This window comes from Podarcis filfolensis (assembly GCF_964270895.1).
Source record: "Podarcis filfolensis genome assembly, chromosome: 13".
Taxonomy (NCBI): Eukaryota; Metazoa; Chordata; class Lepidosauria; order Squamata; family Lacertidae; genus Podarcis; species Podarcis filfolensis.
The window spans coordinates 23202904-23221837 of record NC_139615.1 but is presented as its reverse complement, the minus strand read 5'-3'; the positions used below and the strand labels follow the sequence as shown (position 1 = coordinate 23221837).

At 41.5% G+C, this 18934-nt stretch overlaps 1 protein-coding gene across 6 annotated transcripts; it reads right to left on the bottom strand.

The window, feature by feature from the left end:
* Positions 1-381: 381 nt before the first annotated feature.
* On the bottom strand, positions 382-16927 carry LOC310747498 (olfactory receptor 14I1-like). 6 transcript variants are annotated; one of them, XM_083581933.1, is made up of 5 exons: positions 16844-16927; positions 13044-13335; positions 10567-10794; positions 9176-9302; positions 382-2891 (listed from the first exon to the last, which is right to left on the bottom strand). In XM_083581933.1, exons 2-5 carry the CDS (start codon positions 13203-13205, stop codon positions 1939-1941), a joined length of 1470 nt encoding a protein of 489 aa, XP_083438059.1. In that variant the 5' UTR covers positions 13206-13335; positions 16844-16927; the 3' UTR covers positions 382-1938. The 6 variants fall into 6 exon arrangements, with proteins under 6 accessions (XP_083438059.1, XP_083438060.1, XP_083438064.1 ...); XM_083581934.1 differs by having other exon boundaries at positions 13044-13330; positions 16844-16889; XM_083581936.1 differs by lacking the exon at positions 382-2891 and adding an exon at positions 7399-8712.
* Between the last annotated feature and the right edge of the window lie 2007 nt (positions 16928-18934).

The following is an 18934-nucleotide window of genomic DNA, read 5'->3' as shown; positions in this document are numbered from 1 at the left end:
CCGGGGCCAGCCAATTGGCTGGCCCTGGGACTGATGCAGCCCGAGGATTCCCCAGGTCACGCAGGGCTGTAGCCAGCCCCGTGCAGTTGTTGGGGGCGTGAGCCCACAACTCCACCTCCTCCTTATGTCGGAAGTGGCTTTAAAAGCAGTTCCCACCCATTCTGTATATCTCTCCACGGAGGTTGACACTTCATGCAAGCTTATGCCACAATAAATTTCTGAATGTTAAAAGTGCCAAGAGATTTTTGTGGGTGTGTGGGCAGATGAGATGCTCCTTGACCATGAAAATTATATACCATTATACCGGTGCAGGACTTGGTATTAATGGAAAAGATTCACTCACAAGGTTGAAAACCAAAGAAATAACACAAATCAGAAAAGTTTTTAAAAACATGTTTCTTCTTTATTTTCTATTCAACTTCAAAAGAACATGGCTATAGCCCACCAGTCATGAAAACATTTTGGAAGGAATTTGTATTTGAAAGAGACATATTCATATCTGAAAAGCACTGGGACTGTTCTCAGTGGAAGGCTCTTTTTTTCCTTTCTTGTCTTTATTATGTAAATGATAGATGAATCTCTTTAAAAAGACAATAAAAAACTCACACTTAACTCTGATTTGGTTCAACTTTAGGCACTGCAGCCAAAGGCAGCTCTGAAACCCTCTAGACAAATCCAGCCAACTAGCCAAATGTTGTGTCATACTATGTCATTCCCCACCATTGTCTAAGACCCAGGATAAAATGGAAGTTTCTCACATCCCTGGCTAGTGGGCAGAGTTCAGTTTGGTAGGCCACAAATTGTGTGCAGAGCAGGTGTGCTATATGTAAGTCATGCAGCCAGATTTCTAGCAAACAGAAGATAGGATATAGCTGGTTTAAAAACTACATTTTGACTATATAAAGGTATTACATTGTACTCAGTATACATAGCATAAACTACACCAATAAAGATAAAAAGAGGTGCACTACAACCCTGTTGCAGATACAGCCAAATGCAGCTCTGAAACCCCCAAGCAAGCAATGTTAGAGAATAGAAATATAAATCTGAAAGCAGAACACCAGTTGGGGAAAAAATCTCTTTCAACGGCACAGTCTTTTTCAATTCTGTCAAACAGGAGACTGTCCCCTCTGGGGCACCATAGCTTTGCATCCAGCTCAATACTTCATTTTGCTACAAGACACTGTCTGCCATACTGCCCCGAATGGCAACCAACTTGTGTCCAGCCTGATGTTTTATTTATTCACAAGAGACTGTTGTGTGTGCTGCCCCTATACTGGTATTAGCTATGTGAGAAATAGTCTCCTGATTAGTCTCATTTGCATTAGTCCAAAGGTTTAAAATCCCCAGTTCATCCATGCAGACTATCTTTCTTCATCTCCTTCCCAGAAGGCTTCAACTTTTCTTGTTTGTTTGCTTGCTTGCTTGTAGTATGGACATTTTCAGGATAAACCTATTGACTGTCTGCCCAGACACTTACCATGGTAGCTGGTATTTGGTGGAAGAAATGTGCCTTGTACAGATGTCTCAGACAGAAATTCATCATCTACATCTGTAGCAAGGGATTAGGAAAGCGGCTAACCTGTAGAATTCTTGCCTGGAGATTCTCTCTAAATTGTGATTGTGGCAGGGAAGCAGAGTGCCTTAAACAGATGTGTTCAGGCAAAAATTCATCATGGCTACATGAAGCATGTGACTGAGGAAGCTGCTGCACCTGTTGAATGCCTCCTCCCCCATCCCAAAAGCCAGGGCAAAGTATGGATGCATGGAACCAAGTTTGCAAGCAAGCATAATAGACAACCCTTGACAAAGTATTCCCTCCTTAAATGGTGTGAACATTAAGGTACTTTAAATTTCCATTTCCTTGATATTTTAAGCAGGGGTAGAAATGGCAAACACCTCAAATCACATGTGGCAGTGGTGGTGGTGGTTTTTAAACTATGAAACTGATTTATTGTTTGGATGTTTCTGGTAAAACAGCTTCCGCAGGGCAGTTTTGACATCCTTATTCCTCATGCTGTAAATTAACGGATTCATCATTGGAGGAATCACTGAATATATCACAGCAAGCACTTCATCCAGATTATATGAAGGGCTGGAGGTTGGCATGACATAGGAGAAGATACCTGTACTAAGTAAGAGAGAGACAACAGTGAGGTGGGGAATGCAAGTAGAAAAGGCTTTCTGCCTGCTTGCCTTGGAGGACATTCTCAGCACTGCGGTAAAGATCTGCACGTAGGATGTGACAATGAGCACAAAGCAGTGAAGACCTAAGGCTGAACTAAAGAGAAGGGCCCACATTTCACTGAAGTATGGATCAGAGCAGGATATCTTCATCAGGTGTGGGATTTCACAGAAGAACTGAGTGATGATGTTGGAGCAGAAGGGCAGTGAAAAAATGGTACCTCTGTGCAGAGCAGCATTAAGGAAGCCTGCTGCCCATGCCCCACCTGCCAGCTGAATACACCTTCCCCACTTCATCACAGAGGTATAGTGCAGTGGATGACAGATGGCCACATACCGGTCATAGGCCATGACAGCGAGGAGGAAAATGTCTGATGACATGAAGACGACAAACAAAAGCATTTGTGCAGCACATTCAGAATAAGAAATACGTGTTGTGTTCATCAGGGCATTAGCTATTGATCTGGGAATGGTGACGGTTGTGGATCCAAGGTCAACAATTGATAAGTTGACAAGGAAGAAATACATTGGGGTCTGAAGGTGGGTAGTTCTAGCTACCAGAATGATGGTGAGGAAGTTTCCAATGAGAATTGCCATGTACATTGCTGTGAAGACTGCAAGGTGTAAGATCTGGAGTTCCCTTTGCTCTGAAAATCCCAGAAGCAGGAAATCTCTTACGATGGTTACATTAGACATGTCTTTGCAATCTGTTGGGGGAATAAGAGAGACCATTATAAAAATTTTGCTATTGCAAGAAAATTTTTCATCTAATACTTAAAAGAACAGGTTGGTTGGAGCAGAACAAAGGCCTATCTAGCAATGACCAACCCAATACCCATTGGAAGTTCACATGCAGGTCACAAGCACAATACCATTGTACCACTCATGTTCTTCAACAACTGGTATTCTGAGACACATATCTTCCAACGTTTCTCCATTTAAAATAGTGACATCCTATTTAATAATAATAATAATAATACTACGTCCATCTGACTTGGTTGCCCCAGCCACTCTGGACTGCTTCCTTCATATATAAAAATATAATAGAACAGTAAACATTTTTTAAAAACCTCCCTATACAGGGCTTCCTTCAGATGTCTTCTAAAGGTTGTATAGTTCCTTATCTCCTTGATTGGTGGTCGCATAACTCCAAGCCCTCCAACATTTCTCCAATAAAAATAGGGACGTCTTAAGGAAAATTGGGACATTCCAGGATCAAATCAGAAACTGGGACAGCTTCTGTAAATCCAGGACTGTCCCTGGAAAAAAGTGACACTTGGAAGGTCTGGAGACATATTCCAACTTAATGATATTTTTAGGGACAACTGTAATGTAGAGAGTGCAGCATTCTGACTGTTTGTGTAAAATAAAAATAAAAATCCCTACACTTAACATTACAGCTACGTAACAAACAGTTTGACCCTCAAGTTTCACATATCCCGTCCTTCTGAAATCTCCACTTTGTGTAGAGCAGCATGAAAACCCTAACCACATCTACTCAGAAGTATGTCAATAGGGCTTATTCCCTGGTAAGTTGCTCCATTAATCCCTCAGATGAGTACTTTCCTTAAAACTAGGAATGATTTGCTTTGTATTCAGAAGCAGTATAGATCTGACTGCCAGAATGAAGCAAGAGGCAATAGCCATGCCTTTCATAGTGTCTGTGTGCATTTCTCATCTGCATCAAGATCGTTTGGGGCAGAGGAGAGACACTATGCTGAGCTGCAGGCATCACTGCTCTGACCCACCATCACTGTTCATATGCACCCACTCTCTATCTCTCTTTCCAACTACCTGCCTCTTATCTTAAGGATGATATATCTATATTTTCTATTAAACCCTGATTCTATCTAATATGTTGTTAAATCAATGAGATCAATGACAGGCTGCATATCAACATTAGTTGGACTCCACATGGGATATATTCTACTAAGGTTTACTCAAAGCAGACTCACTGAACTCAATTCACCTAATTTAGTCATCCCACTCATTTCAACAGGCCTTCTCAGAGCAGGAATAATTTAGGCTTGCCATATTTCCAGAGGTAAAAATCCGCCGCCAAAGCCAGGGTCACCCACACCAGAGCCAGAGCCCGGATTGCCTGCGCCAGAGCCCCAGCCGGAACCATAGCTGCCTAGGCACAAAAAACCCCAAATCCCATACATTTTAAAGTGTAAGATTACCCCAGATGGGCATGTAAGACACCATAGCCAGGATCCAACTAAAGTTATACAGTAAGCAAAGGTAGCCTTAGTGACCCATGAGAAAAATCCATATTAGGGCAATAACTAAGATGAACGAAAATTTCACAAAATACTTGCATTCAAGTCTCATTGTAATTACAGTCCCATTTAGCTGTGACTGTTTTAAGCCTTGTGATTTCAATAGATTTAAATGACTGGTTTCTGCTGGATCAGAAATCTCACCAATAGTCGTTTGGCAAATATTGCACCATGGAGAGCTGGACAGAAATAGCTTAGGATGCCTAAGAAAGGAAAACGTGCTTAGCAGAAGTAAGTCTTGCTAACCATGGAGTCTTGCTATCACATGGAGCATGATGTCTGCTTGGCTGCAGTTTGCAAACCCCACAAATAACATGCCGTCTGAGAACAGGCACTCACTAAGGGGGAAAGAGTAAAAATACAATGTCAGCTTAGTGCACTTAGGTCAGAAGAAGATCAAAGTGCATGATGGGGGGATAACAAAGGGATTAGATCCACACCCTACCTTTTTGTATAGTGTGGATCTGGTTTGATTTAGAAGTGAGGGAGTTTCTTTTGAGGAGGGGGAATCAGAGACAGATGCATAGAGAAATACAAAAATAAAATAAAATACTGAGGCAAAGGAAACCAGAGAATGAGGGGGGGAGGGGGAGGGGGAGAGGGAGAGGGAGAGGAGAGAGAGAGAGAGAGATATTTGATAAGTTTAAAATGTTTTTCCTTACAAATATTTAACTTGCCATATAACATGATATTTATCACTTTTTCCATCCACCCACTCCTTCAATTTTCCTTTCATCTACCATTCATCATTCAGGGCAGCAAACAGAATGTCCATATTTACTTCATGTACTTACATTTAGCTTCCTGTTTCTTTGAGGTTTGAAGGAAGCAATCTGTGGTTCTTCAAGCATAAGCTGTGTGCCCTGCTGGGTACAAGCAGAACTAGAAGTGCTAGGGGGATGTGAGCAAGGGGATATAAAGTGTAAGAATGGTTCCTAGGGATTAATCAACTGAAAGTTCTGTGCATCTCTGCAGCAAAGCCCCAGAGACAAAACAGTGTCACTCTTACATGCCCCTTTCAAAGCATTTTTTATGATACATGGTTCTTTTTTTAAAAAAAAAATCATTTGTCTGTTAGTTTAGCCAATTCTGCATAGTTCATCAGTTTTTCTTGCCATTGTTCCTTTGCTGGTATTTCTTCCATCTTCCTGTATTGTGCAATCAAGATTCTTGCCACTGTTGTAGCATACATAAATAATGTCCATTTTTCTTTTGGTAGCTCTTGATTTGAGATACCTAACAAAAAGGCGTCTGGATGTTTAACAAAATTCATTAACATTTCAAAACTTGACTTCCTTCCCCCTCTTTCTGCAGTTCCTTAATTTTTAAAAAATATCTTCTGCATATCCATATTAACTTAATTTGTTCATTTATTCATCTGCTACAAATATTTACTCTTATGAAACTCTAGGTTATTACAATAATCCTGTCAATGTTCTTAAAGGTAAAGGTAAAGGTACCCCTGCCCATACGGGCCAGTTGTGTCCGACTCTAGGGTTGTGCGCCCATCTCACTTAAGAGGCCAGGGGCCAGCGCTGTCCGGAGACACTTCCGGTCACGTGGCCAGCATGACGAAGCTGCTCTGGCGAGCCAGCACCAGCGCAGCACACGGAAACACCGTTTACCTTCCCGCTATAAAGCGGTACCTATTTATCTACTTGCACTTAGGGGTGTTTTCGAACTGCTAGGTGGGCAGGAACTGCTAGGTGGGCAGTCCAATGTTCTTATCTGTTTACAATTTTTCTGTAAATATTCAATAAACCATTTCCATTCTTTTATAAAAGAATTGATTTCTTATTTTTTTCTGGTAAGTTTCACTATTTCTGCATATTCCAGAAGTTTTTGTATCCATTCTTCCTTCGCTGGGACTTCTACCTCTTTCTATTTTTCAGCGAGTAAAATTATTGTCACTGTAGTAGCATACATGAATCAGTTTTCGTATAGTTTGGGTTGTTCTGTCCCTATAATTTTCATAAGGAAACTTCTGGTTTTTGCACAAACATTATTTTATTATTTATACACTTATTTGATTTAGATTTATTCATTTTTGCCAATTTACTCAGTGTTAAATACAATCGATATATCATTTTCTTATAATTTTCTCTTAGACCATAACATGCTGTAAATTTTATATCCATTTTCCACAATTGTTCCCATGCTTCCATGTCTGTATTATGACCAACGTCTATTGCCCAATGTATCATTGAGGATTTTACTTGCTCATCCTTTGTCTCCCATTCCAATAATATTTTATACATTTTAGACAGCACTTTTACATTACAGTACACTGCAACAGGTCTCTCTCAGTTGTAACATTTGTTCCCCAAACCCTCATATCCTTCTTAAATATTTCATTCAAATAATGATACTGTATCCATGTTGTTAATTTTTCTGATAATTCCATAAATTCTTTTAAATTATTCTCTCCTCCCTCTTGTTTTAATAAATTTCTATAAGTTGTCCCCCTTCTATCATATTCTTTTGCTTCACTATACAGTGAGGGGGGAAAGTATTTGATCCCCTGCTAAATTTGCCCTTTTGCGCTCTGACGAAAAAATGACCATAATTTTAATGGTAGGTTTATTGTAGCTGTGAGAGACAGAATAACAACAGGAAAACTCCCAGAAAACCAGAATTGTCCGACACTCATTGCACTCATTTAAGTTGCAACCAAAGAGACCCACATATCCAAAATACCAACATGCTTAAAGTGATTGATTATATAAATGTGCAGGAAAATTTCCCAGCAAACAAAGCCACAATAAAGCTGGCAACAGAAATTTTATTTTATTCCGAAAGACAGCAGATATATTATATAAAAAATAAATAGCAATGAATCCTATATTACAAATGCATTTTAGAGCTGAACCATCTAGCTCAACTCTTTTGTTGGCCAAAGATAACAATTGTCTATTGAACAGTTTCCCTACAAAAAAAGGTATGAAATTTTATTATCGACATTTTTGCATTATGATGTTTTTTTAAAACCAGAAATAAGCATACATATACAGCTTTTAAAAATGAGCATGCCATTGAAACAATTTTCTAAAAACCTTTCCTCAGTGACATTGTCATGATAGAAATACATCAAATTATAGGGTTGTCAAACCCATTTACCTAGATATAAGCATCATTGTGCTCCCTAGAATTTATATTTGAGTAGACAATCATAGGACTGCACACTAAATAATATGTTTTAAACTCGGGCATTGTTTTCAGTTTTCTGCAGTTGCTACCTCTGTCACAATTAAAATATCATTTATAAATACAGCATCATTCTGCTCCACTATTGGGGCTTAAAACAATCAACAGCAGGACTTCTGCTTAGACCATTATAGACATGCTTACTTATTTCTTACTAACATTTGATCCTTGCTATTCAGCTTGGGCCTCAGAATAATTATATAGCATTTTGGAAAGAAAATACAACCCAGCAATCCTGCACTGGAAGCCAGGATAGAAAAGATCTCCACAGACACCATATATTTTCCCTTGGTGCTCAGGTAGGTTGGCACAAAGGTCACCCAAACACTGCAAAATAACAGCATGCTAAAAGTGATGAATTTGGCTTCGTTAAATGTGTTGGGCAACTTCCTTGCAAAGAAAGCCGCAACAAAGGTTACTAGTGCCATTAATCCCAAGTAGCCCAGAACACAGTAAAACATAGTCACAGACCCTTCATTGCATTCCACTACAATTTCTTCAACTAGAGAGTGCATGTCCAAATATGTAGACGGAGGAGCTGTGACTAACCACAGCATACAAATCCCCACTTGAAAAATAGAACAAGAAAGAACAACTGAGTTCGCCAGTTTTTTCCCTAGCCATTTCCTCGTTCTGCCTCCTGGCTTACTAGCCATGAATGCGAGAACCACCGTGATGGTTTTGGCCAACACAGAAGAAATTGCCACAGAGAAAATGAGTCCAAAAGCTGTTTGCCGTAGGAGGCAGGTCAGTGTCTGAGGTTGGCCTATGAACAGTAAGGAGCAGAGAAAACAGAGCAGGAGGGAAATGAGCAGAGAGTAGGTGAGATTCCTATTGTTGGCTTTGACAATAGGGGTGTTCCGGAACCTAATGAAGATTCCAAGCACCACAGACGTGATCAGAGACAAAAACAGTGCCAAGAAAGCTAAAATGATCCCCAAAGGCTCATCATAAGACAGAAAGTTTAGAATCTTAGGAAGGCATTGAGTCCTGTCCCTCTTTGGATACAGATGTTCTGGACATGTGACACAGTCATTCATATCTGCAAGAAGGGGGGAAATCATTTTTCACTCTTTTAAACATACTGGATGGTAATCAGAGTTGCATGGGCAGAGTTCCTCTGCTGCATATTTTCCTATGTATAATGCAATGTATAGACCTACATTTGGTACTTACGTAAAAGGGACATGTTTCAGTAGCGCTAGTCCTCATTGGCTGAAAAATTACTTTCACTGTCAAGTGCCCTCTTAGTCCAATTAAGTTCTGAGGTGATGACAATGAAGCAGAATTTTTAAGTATTTCATAGTACAAATATACCAAAAATTGTAATGTCAAATCAAGGCAAAATAATCACAAAAAGGGGTTCATAGAAGAAATATCTCCCTTGCATGAGAGAATAGTGGCAGCAGAGATTAAGAGGAACCTTTTCAATTATGTTTTCTATTGGTCTTTCCCAAGCCCCACTCCACTTTCTCATATGTATAATCAACCATTTTGTCTCCTACCACTCTGGTCTGAAATCTTCCCTTCTGGACATGGAGCACAATCATAGCAGCAAAACGGCTTGTCCTCCTTCCTTTTTCTGCTGTAGCCTGGATAGCAGTTGTCATTACACACGGCAAGTGGCAGGGCCTAGCCATATAAAATGAAAGTAATATGACTCAGTTTTCTTCTAACTGCCTCTATTCATCTTTGAGTAACAGGATGCTGACTTCAAATGGCTGCCTAACCGAGGAAGAGAATTTTGTAGGCAGAAAGCAGTTACATGGCTCATAAATATGAATGGGGGGAAATTAGATTCAATATGCATTTAAAGCCAAATTTATCAACTTTGCACTTTCTGAAAGAATATGTGAACAGATACACAGCTATTCTTCGAAATTTGCACTTAGCACTGCCCTCCAGGAAGAACGTAGGTAATTACTTTTGCTGTGTGCATACTCCCTTTTACTTTGCATCCAGGGTACTCCCAAAGCTGGTTTGGAAAGCGGTGTACACATGTTAGCTACAATCCATATTTATCATGTCATTTCTTACAACATACTGCATTTTGATATGTTTTCCTCCAAACCAGCTTCTAACTAAATTGAGAAGATTGACCTAGCTGTGCCTTAAGGTGGCAACATGTGCACAGCCTATCATAATTGGGTGTAAGATAAAGAAAACAAAAGGAAAATTCACTGCAGGGTTGGTAACACATCCTAGAATCAGAAGAGAGATTAGGGGCAGGGGATGCATGCTGTGGAGGCACGAATTCCCCAACCACAATACTCCCAACCATTTAGAAACATCTAAGAAATAGTCATATACCCCCACAGCTGACAATTTCAAGCTTGCTGAAAACCAGCAAATGGCTGGGTGAACTGGACTGTTGGTTGGTTGGTTGGTTGGTTGGTTGGTTGGTTGAAGCCCAGCCAGATGGGCAGGGTATAAATAATAAATTGTTGTTGTTGTTGTTTCAATTCTTCCTGGATGCCACTAATGAGGGAGACAGATACAACACAGCAGGAAGGATATTCCACAAATGGGAAACCACTAGCAAGAAAGCCCTTTCATGGGTCAACACCCAACGGTTGAACCACCAATAGAGCTTCCCCTGCTAATCATAGGGTCCAAGATGGTCTGAATGGTTTGATGAGGAGCTCATTGAAGGGTTCACTGACTAGATCACCTCTGCTTCTGTCACACCCAGTGTTACTTGTGTGTGTTTGTGTGAGGTGGTTTGGAAGGTGGGAAGGGAAATGATGAGAGAAGCACACCACAGTGCTTTCAGGACCAGGTAGCTTGGCAGGCCCCAACAAAGAAGAAGAAGGGAGAAACTGAAGGGGAGAAACTGGGGTTGGAGGGGCTCTCCTCGGTATGTTTTTTGATTCTGTTACATGCAACCAGATCCCACCTGATTAAAATTCTTGTGCCATGTGATGATGCTTTCATTAATGGTGAACTCGGTGCCTGGTGAAGCGTGTGGATCCATCCTTCCCAATTTCACTCTTATGAAGGATTTGTTTGGGAAAGTAATCCAGTTGGTAATATCAAATCCAGAAGCTAGTTCATTTTTCTCATTAAAATAAATGGTGTCCCCAGCACTGTTGTTGAATGAGATGCTCCTCAGAAAAGGGTGAAGCTGGATTGAAAGAGGCAAATCTCAGAAAACGAGACTAATAAATATAATTAATAAATAATAGTCTCCTGTGTGCAAGATGAGGTTAATTCTAGTAAAGGTAAAGGGACCCCTGACAGTTAAGTCCAGTCCCGAACGACTCTGGGGTTGCGGCACTCATCTCATTCTATAGGCCAAGGGAGCTGGCATTTGTCCGCAGATAGCTTCTGGATCATGTGGCCAGCATGACTAAGCCTCTTCTGGTGAACCAGAGTAGCGCACAGAAACACTTCCCGCCAGAGCGGTATCTATTTATCTACTTGCACTTTGACATGCTTTCGAACTGCTAGTTGGGCAGGAGCTGGGACCGAGCAACGGGAGCTCACCCCGTCGTGGGGATTCAAACTGCCAACCTTCTGATTGGCAAGCCCTAGGCTCTGTGGTTTAGACCACAGCGCCACCCGCGTCCCCTAGGTTAATTCTAGTCTACCTTAAAAGGTGAGATGATCAAACGAAGGTCATAAACATTACAAAGGTTCAAGGAAGAAGCAATGTTCTGGGGATAACCCTCCCTAGGCGAACCCTCAGACCCTTGAGCTTTATAACATTCACCAGCTCATGATATGCAAGCTGTTACCTGCCAAGGTTGCTGGTGGGGAGGCTCCAGACTGCCTCCATCCCCTGTCACTGTCCTATGATTCTCTATGGCTGAGTACCTGGCATGTAGAGCTTGTGCTATGGCATGGACAGCATTGTAGATACTGTAGCTTTGGGCAGTCATACTCATTTCAAAAAATATCCCAGGAAGGCTCTCCAGTTTCTCCTCCCCAGTACATATGTCAACGAGCTCCTTACCCAGTTTGGTACCTGGCCACAAACAGCCAAATGCCTGTTCCCAGAAGACCCTAATGAAGCCATCTCCTTTCGGCCAATGAAAATTTAGAACTTGAAGGAAATTTTGGAAGCCAAACACTTCATTGGAGTTCAATGTAAATGACAAAGCTCCATGGAAAAAGTCGATATCCAAATTCCTGTAATATATATGTGATGAGAATTCCCACTGGGCTGTCATAACCCATACCTTACCCATTACTGCCTCTGTCAAGTCTTCTGTTTGTGCCAGGTATAGAAACCATTTCAGCATTAATATGGTAAAAGTATCAGCATTTAAGACAAATACATTGACTTTGGTGTTGGTTAGGAAAAGGGCCATGCTCTCTCTAGGTCTCGACAAATAAAAAATTTCTATCATGTTATCCGTGGAGGTGATGAATGGAAGTCTATCAATGAAGGCAGAACACATGCCATTCTGTGAAAGCAGTGGCAGTAGGTTCTGCAGAAATCTGTCTCCTTTTTCATCATCCAGTGCAATGATCCCAATCCATTTCCACTGGAAATGCAGAAATAGATGGACAATTCCATTGTATTACTGTGCTTCATTGGGAACCATCTGATAGACAAAAGGGAACTCGGTTTTATCATTCATCAGTGGAGCAAAAAAACAGTAGGTGACCTAAGCAAAATGAATAACATTATAAATTAAATGGGATAGTTACATTCCCCAGAATGTATCCCTTCTAAATCAGCCCAGTTAGGACACAATGTGTTCATTGACTGTGGAATGCTGATTGTTGGGGAAGGGGCATAGAAATTGAATAGAATGTCTGGAGTTTAAGCAGCTGTCCTCTCTCTCTCTCTCCCTCTCTCTCTCTCTCTCTCTGTGTGTGTGTGAGAGAGAGTGAGTGTGTGTGTGTGTGTGTGTGTGTGTGTGTGTGTGAGAGAGAGAGAGAGAGAGAGAGAGAGAGAGAGAGAGAGAGAGATGCAGTGCTAGTTTTACATTTTAAAGCACTAAATCATAGGAACCCTACTTGGCTAAAGGAACCTAAAGCCTTTAATTCTTTAAACCCTGTCTCCAGAGCACAATGGGGAACTTTTTTTCCACACAGAATATCACAGGGCCAACTCCTCCTGTACTTTTAAAAGGTTAGCAAATATTATTCATTTGCAGGCGGCATTTTCTATAAAGTGTTAGAATTGATCCGTATACTGAAATTGAGGAGTTTCTGCATGCTATGGAGGGTATGTATAGATGTCCTTTTTAAATATGTATTTTTCTTGGGAAACAAACAAGGCTTGTATATTTTTTGCCAATCAAATTTGTAGCTATCTCTCTCTACCCCAAAACAATAATTTGCACATTGAAATGATGACATGTGTGCTAATTTTGTGACACAGTTACTCTTCCCGCCATGACACTAACAAGTGTATCCTACCTGTGGAATCTTGTAGATGCTTAAGAAGTTGGCTATATGGAGAGAGGTTTCAGAATCAAGTCCCCCAATAACAGCTATCAAATTCTTCTCAGTGTCACAGCTGTAGTTAGGTATGGCCTTTTTCAAATTAAAGAGAACATTCAAGGTGTTCTGATAAGTCATTTTTGCATTGAAGTAGCTGTCATAAATATGGAATCCCAGGCTGACATTTGGTAAAACTTTGGGGTCATCATTTACCTCCTTCACAGCAAATAGGAAAGCCAAGACGTGTTGATAGTTTTTTGGCACTGCTCTAAAATAAGCAAGAGGAGAAGAAGAAGAAGAAGAAGAAGAAGAAGAAGAAGAAGAAGAAGAAGAAGAAGAAGAAGAAGAAGAAGAAGAAGAAATTATATGAAGCATTAAATACCTATTATGAACTTCCCAAACAATTTGCAAGTCTTTATGACTACTTTTTGAAAACCAGTTTCATGGCATGATACTGTATAGCATCATCACAGTTAAGATATTTATGTAGCAGAGCTACCTGGAGCTACCCCCACACCTATCATCTGTCACATTCACACATCACTAGCATTATTATTTTCAAGTTAAAACACACAGGAACCATATACAATTCTGGGTGTATGTGGGTTGTTGTTCATTTGAATACCTTTCGTGTCCATTCATATATATGCACACGTTTTCATGACTCGCACACATTAAGTAAAACTTTGCACACATGCCATCCACATAATACTTCCAAAAATACACAACTGACCAACTGTTTGACAGTGTTCTTTTACCCTTTATTGCTGCATCCTCAGTTACGCTAGCCCTTTTGTGTTGACCAGGTTCTTTGTCGACATTTAGAAAATTAGAAGGTTAATAAATATTCCACATCAGCAACAAACTAATGACTAGGAACATGAGATGCCATTCAAATGAAGCAAGAACTCCTGTGGTCAACAGTACAGAGGTTTCAAAAGACAGCAGTTGTGGATGCTTTCATCTTTTGTTTTAATTTGGCTCGACTTTGAACAGGAGTTATAGAAAACAAGCCACAGTTCTCTGCCATCCTGTATTTTCTGTGCTGTAATTTTAATACCTCATACATTCTCCACAACTGCAGCATGGCTTTGACCTGAAACCAGTATATAGAGATCACAAGAACAAACTTGTTACTACATTGCCTAATTTTATGCCGTAGAAATAAAAGTATTTCCTTACAGGATTTGATCGATAAGCTTTGTCCTTGGGTGCTCCATGAAGAAAATGGGTTCAAACAATAAAAAGAACTGAGACGTAATCTCTCCAATGATGAAATCACCTCCCTGATTATACTCATGTGGGACATAGAGAGGTTCTCTCATGCTGCACATAATATTTGCCTTGCATTCAATTTGAAGCAACAGCAACAATAAGAGCAAAGAAAAACCATCCATTTCCATTTTGAAGGCAAATCCTATTGCCATGAAACAGAAGCCCCCATTTCCATCTTCTTTGTGATCCAGCACCCTCCCATCAAAGAACATTCATTGTTTAGATGCATCAACCCTGCCCTGCATTCTCCTCAAGGGAGAATTTCCTACCCCGACTTCTCCACTGCACTGAATAGTACTATGGTCTTTTATGTAAGCTTTGAATCACTTGTTTACTAATTGTGCAAAAGGCCCCTGGAAATCCACATTGCTCACAGTGATTTGAAATAATTACAGGGTACACAATCACTCTACAATTCTATTATTTCTTCCTCCCCACAGGACTACTCACTGTGGCACCATGTGCAAGAGAGTCAGAAACAACCTGTTTGCCTGATCTGACCATGACTCTTTGCTGCTCCTTAGTGGAAGAGGGTATAGTTATCATATGCAGACTCAATGATATAGATTAATGCAACACCAAGGGGAGGAAATAGAATCTAGGCAACAGTAGAGTAGAAGCAAGGAAGTAGTAGTAGTGGAAATGTTTTGTATTGAAATGCTAATGCCCTGGACTCCTATCACATATTCTATGTAGAGTGATATGGCTGCAGTCACACAAAGTATTCTGTATAGACATGCTTTACAATAAGTATTCGGTTTTTGTAGGGGTATAACTCAATAGTTATATAACTCTGCAGCAGACAAATTCTGCTGAATCATGTGATGATGCATTTTAGTCAACGCACTAAGGCTGCAAACCTGGAAGTAAGCATTATTGAACTTAATAGGATTTACTTCTGAGTAGATACATAAAAGCATGTACTGCCATACCACCAAATCTTCATCTGCTCCAGCCATCACTTTAGGCCAGATGTGGAGACCTTTGCCCCTCCAGATGTTGCTGAATTGTAACTCCCATCATACCTGGCCATTGGTCATGTTTGTTGGGCCTTATGGAAGTTTACCAGCAACATCTGGAGGGCCAAAAGTACGTCACACCTGCTTTAGGCACTTAAACTGGAACAAATTTTAAAACATTTTCCCTGCGTACTTTGGGGTCAAAAGCATATTGGCATAATTAACACGCTTTTTTAAAAAAAGACACCATGGACTGGTCTTTAGTGCAAGCCAGTGGGAAAGAGTGCTAAGTATGGAGTTTCAAGGCTCCATACAGAAAGTATGAAAGGAGACAACAGAGTTGAGAAAGTGGATCCTCCGTGTTGAAAGTACTATGATAAAGTATTGGTACATTTGCTCAAATCCTGATTTGTGGGTTTCCCACAAGCATCTGGTTGGCCTCTGTGAGAACACGTTGCTAGACTAGGTGGCCCATTGGCCTGATCCAGCAGCCTCTTATGTTCTTACTAAAATTCTTCTATCACATCTTCTATTAGGGGCCATCCAGAGGCACTTTTCCTAAACAGAAGCCATATAATAGTTACTGTGCCTACTTACTAGCTCCCCTTCTTTCCTTGCCTGAAGCTTCTGTGCCCATGCTCTGCTGCCCAGACCTGCAGGGCCCATTGATGAGGCAGGGTGAGGAGCCTGCCTCGGGTGGCAAAAGTACAAGACGCAGCACTCACCTTGCCTCTTCTGGCTTCTCCGTGCCAGAAGTGTCAGCAAGATCTCACCTCAATCTTATGAGATCTCACCTGCTTTGCAGGTGCCACCGCCACTACCAAGCAAACAACACAGGTAAGAGAGACACAGTGCCATCAGCAGAGGGGTGACAGCACATTCCTGTGCCAAAACAGGATGTGACCCCCCCCCTGCAGCTTCCCATTTCAATAAGACACTGGTGGCTGTACACTGTTTACTGCCCAGCATAACAACAGAAAGTGGGTGTGGCGTTTGCCCTTCTAGGTGGGTCATAAGGAAAGGGTTAAATGAGTGGGAAGTGATTGGCCAGTGGGAACCCAAGGGGAGGGGTTAGAGTTGGAGATAGAGTTAGTGTTGTTAAAGAGTCAGTCGGGTGTTAGAGAAGAGAGAGTGAGGATAAGTCTGTGGGTTGGGATAGTTTGATGTGAGAGAGTGAGAGAATCTGTTAAGAGGAGTCAGATAGACAGTTGGGATAATCAGTTAGTCATTATTAGGAAGGTATAGGCCGATAAAGAAACTAAGATTAAGAAACTAACAAGAAAAATAATCTGAAACCATAAACTTGTTAAAGCTTATCAAATAAACTTGTTTGTTTGGATTAATGTTGGATTAATGTCTGGACTCCGTGTGTAGCTGAGAGAAACGGGTTGGTGGCAGCGGGGAAGCAATCACAGTGGTGGCACAGGGATAAATAGACCGTCAAACATCCAGGGACCCTGTGTGATCCCCACAGTGGGTCTGTCCTCAAGCTCCAGCATTTGCTCCTCTATGAGAAAAAAGTTGGGTTCACACACTTCTTACCTTTGCCTTCCGCACTGTTTGGGATGGGATGGGAGACATCACTGCTGCCTTCTTCAGTGATAAAGTGGTCAAGGTACTGCAGATTTCTGCCTTAAGAGAGGCTGGCCATTGTGACCTCACAATGAGTCTCCCTTCCCAGCCAAGTTGACCACTGAGAGTAGTTGACTCAAAACGTTGCTTAGCAACTTGGTGAGTAGGGGCTGGAATCACTTTACTTCTACATGGAAGAAGTTGGCCCCCCAGTGCCCCAGCTTTTCGGCTTTGCAAAGTCTGCCTACCCTCCACTTTCCCAACATTATCCCCCACACTGAAGGGGCAATGTTTTTTATTCCACTTCCTTAGAATCATTTTTTTAAAAAGCTAGTTTGTAATCAAAGGCTTTATTTCCACCACATATTACCCGAGAGCACAAGGGCTTGTTTTCTTCAGCTCTCCTTTGGATTGGGAACTATGAATTCCTCTTTTACTAAATGCTACCCTATTTGCATTAAATTCAAGAGAAGCTAAGGCAAAAGAGTTGCAGGAAACAGGCTCAGGGTAGAAAATTGGATGTATAAAGCTCTGCTGAGAAACTTAAGCTGCAATCCTGTGTGCATTTGGATACAAATGAGTCTCAATTCCATTACTCTGAATGATTTTAAACCAGTATGAGCTGGAAAAGGTTTCGAGGGTTAAAATCAGGGGATAGTAATATATTATTTCTTGCCTCGGTCACAAAGGTAACCTGTGACATCTCCCGTTTCCACGGGGTGTATGGGGTGTTAGGGGAGGGGTAGTATATCTGTGGGAGGCAGTGGATGACAGGAGTGCCTGGTGTGCTCTGGTCCATGGGGTCACGAAGACTCGGACACGACTAAACAACAACAAAAGTATCTCTAGTGGGGGACACACCATGGTCCTTCTGAGGTAGTTTCTCCACCTTTATTCCCCATCCTGCACTTGGCTCTCACCTGCAGCTCAGAGACAGCATCTACACCCTGGGAGAAAAGCTTTGACTGGCCAGCTAAACCAGATGAGGGTAGCCAATGGGTCTCCAACCCTCAGCAGCTTTCTCCTGAATGAAGTACAGTGTTTGAGGACCGCGACATTTGCTGGGAAATGCTCAAACTCAGGATAAAAGGGAGAAACATGCTAAGGGGAAGGCACACTTCGCAAACTCTCACCATGTCCCCACTGTGGAAGCACGTGTGGATCCAGAATTGGCCTCCAGTCACTTACGGACTCACTGTTAAAACCATGTTCATGGAAGACAATCTTACTTGGCTATGAGTAATCGCCAAAGAAACCCTCAGTGAGTTAGGAGCTTCCCTTGGACGCTAAGACAGGCTCCAACGGATTGAGTAGAGGAGGCCAATAGTGGGTCCAATGGTCAAGAAATGATGGGCATATGGGGCTCACCAACCTGGGAAGGTAGCCCATCCAGAAGGAAAACTGATCCTAAACCTCTGCTGCCTTGCAGCTATACTCATTCATGAGAAAGACTTCCCGAGTAAATCCTGAGGAAAAATCTGTACCTGTTGCATTGCAGGACATCTTTGGGTGAGGAAAAGGCTAAGGAGTAAACCCTACACAAATCTGGAGTGGAGTCCCTAAAATGATTGGGTGGGGCCTTGTATGCCTCCTTCAGGCAACTCCTGCAGCCAAGCTGATGCCAAATGCATTGCTCTGCTTTCCTTTGGACCAAACCAGTGAAGTCGAGGGGTATGTCTTGTGGTCTGGGCATCCCAGGACCTCCATACACAGCAGCAAAAACATAATGTAAGCAGCAGTTACAAGCTACTGGTCTCTGAAGCCACAGCAGGAGCTGTGATTCTCCAGCAGTTGGACTTCATCCCCAGCAGCACACCCCACTGTCCCTTGAGAAAAGACGGTGGCCAACAATTGGTAACTACCTACTTGGTTTCTTTGTGTCAATTATGGTGCTTTTCTTTTTATAGACTACTCTGTTTCATTTATATATTTTTATTTTGTTCTTAGCTATTGCGGAGTCTGCATACTTCCATCATTTCTTTAGTGATTGTAATTAAGCTTTCCAATTTATTTTACTCCTGGTCTGTTCCTAGTTCTTTCTGGTTAGCATTAGCTCAATGG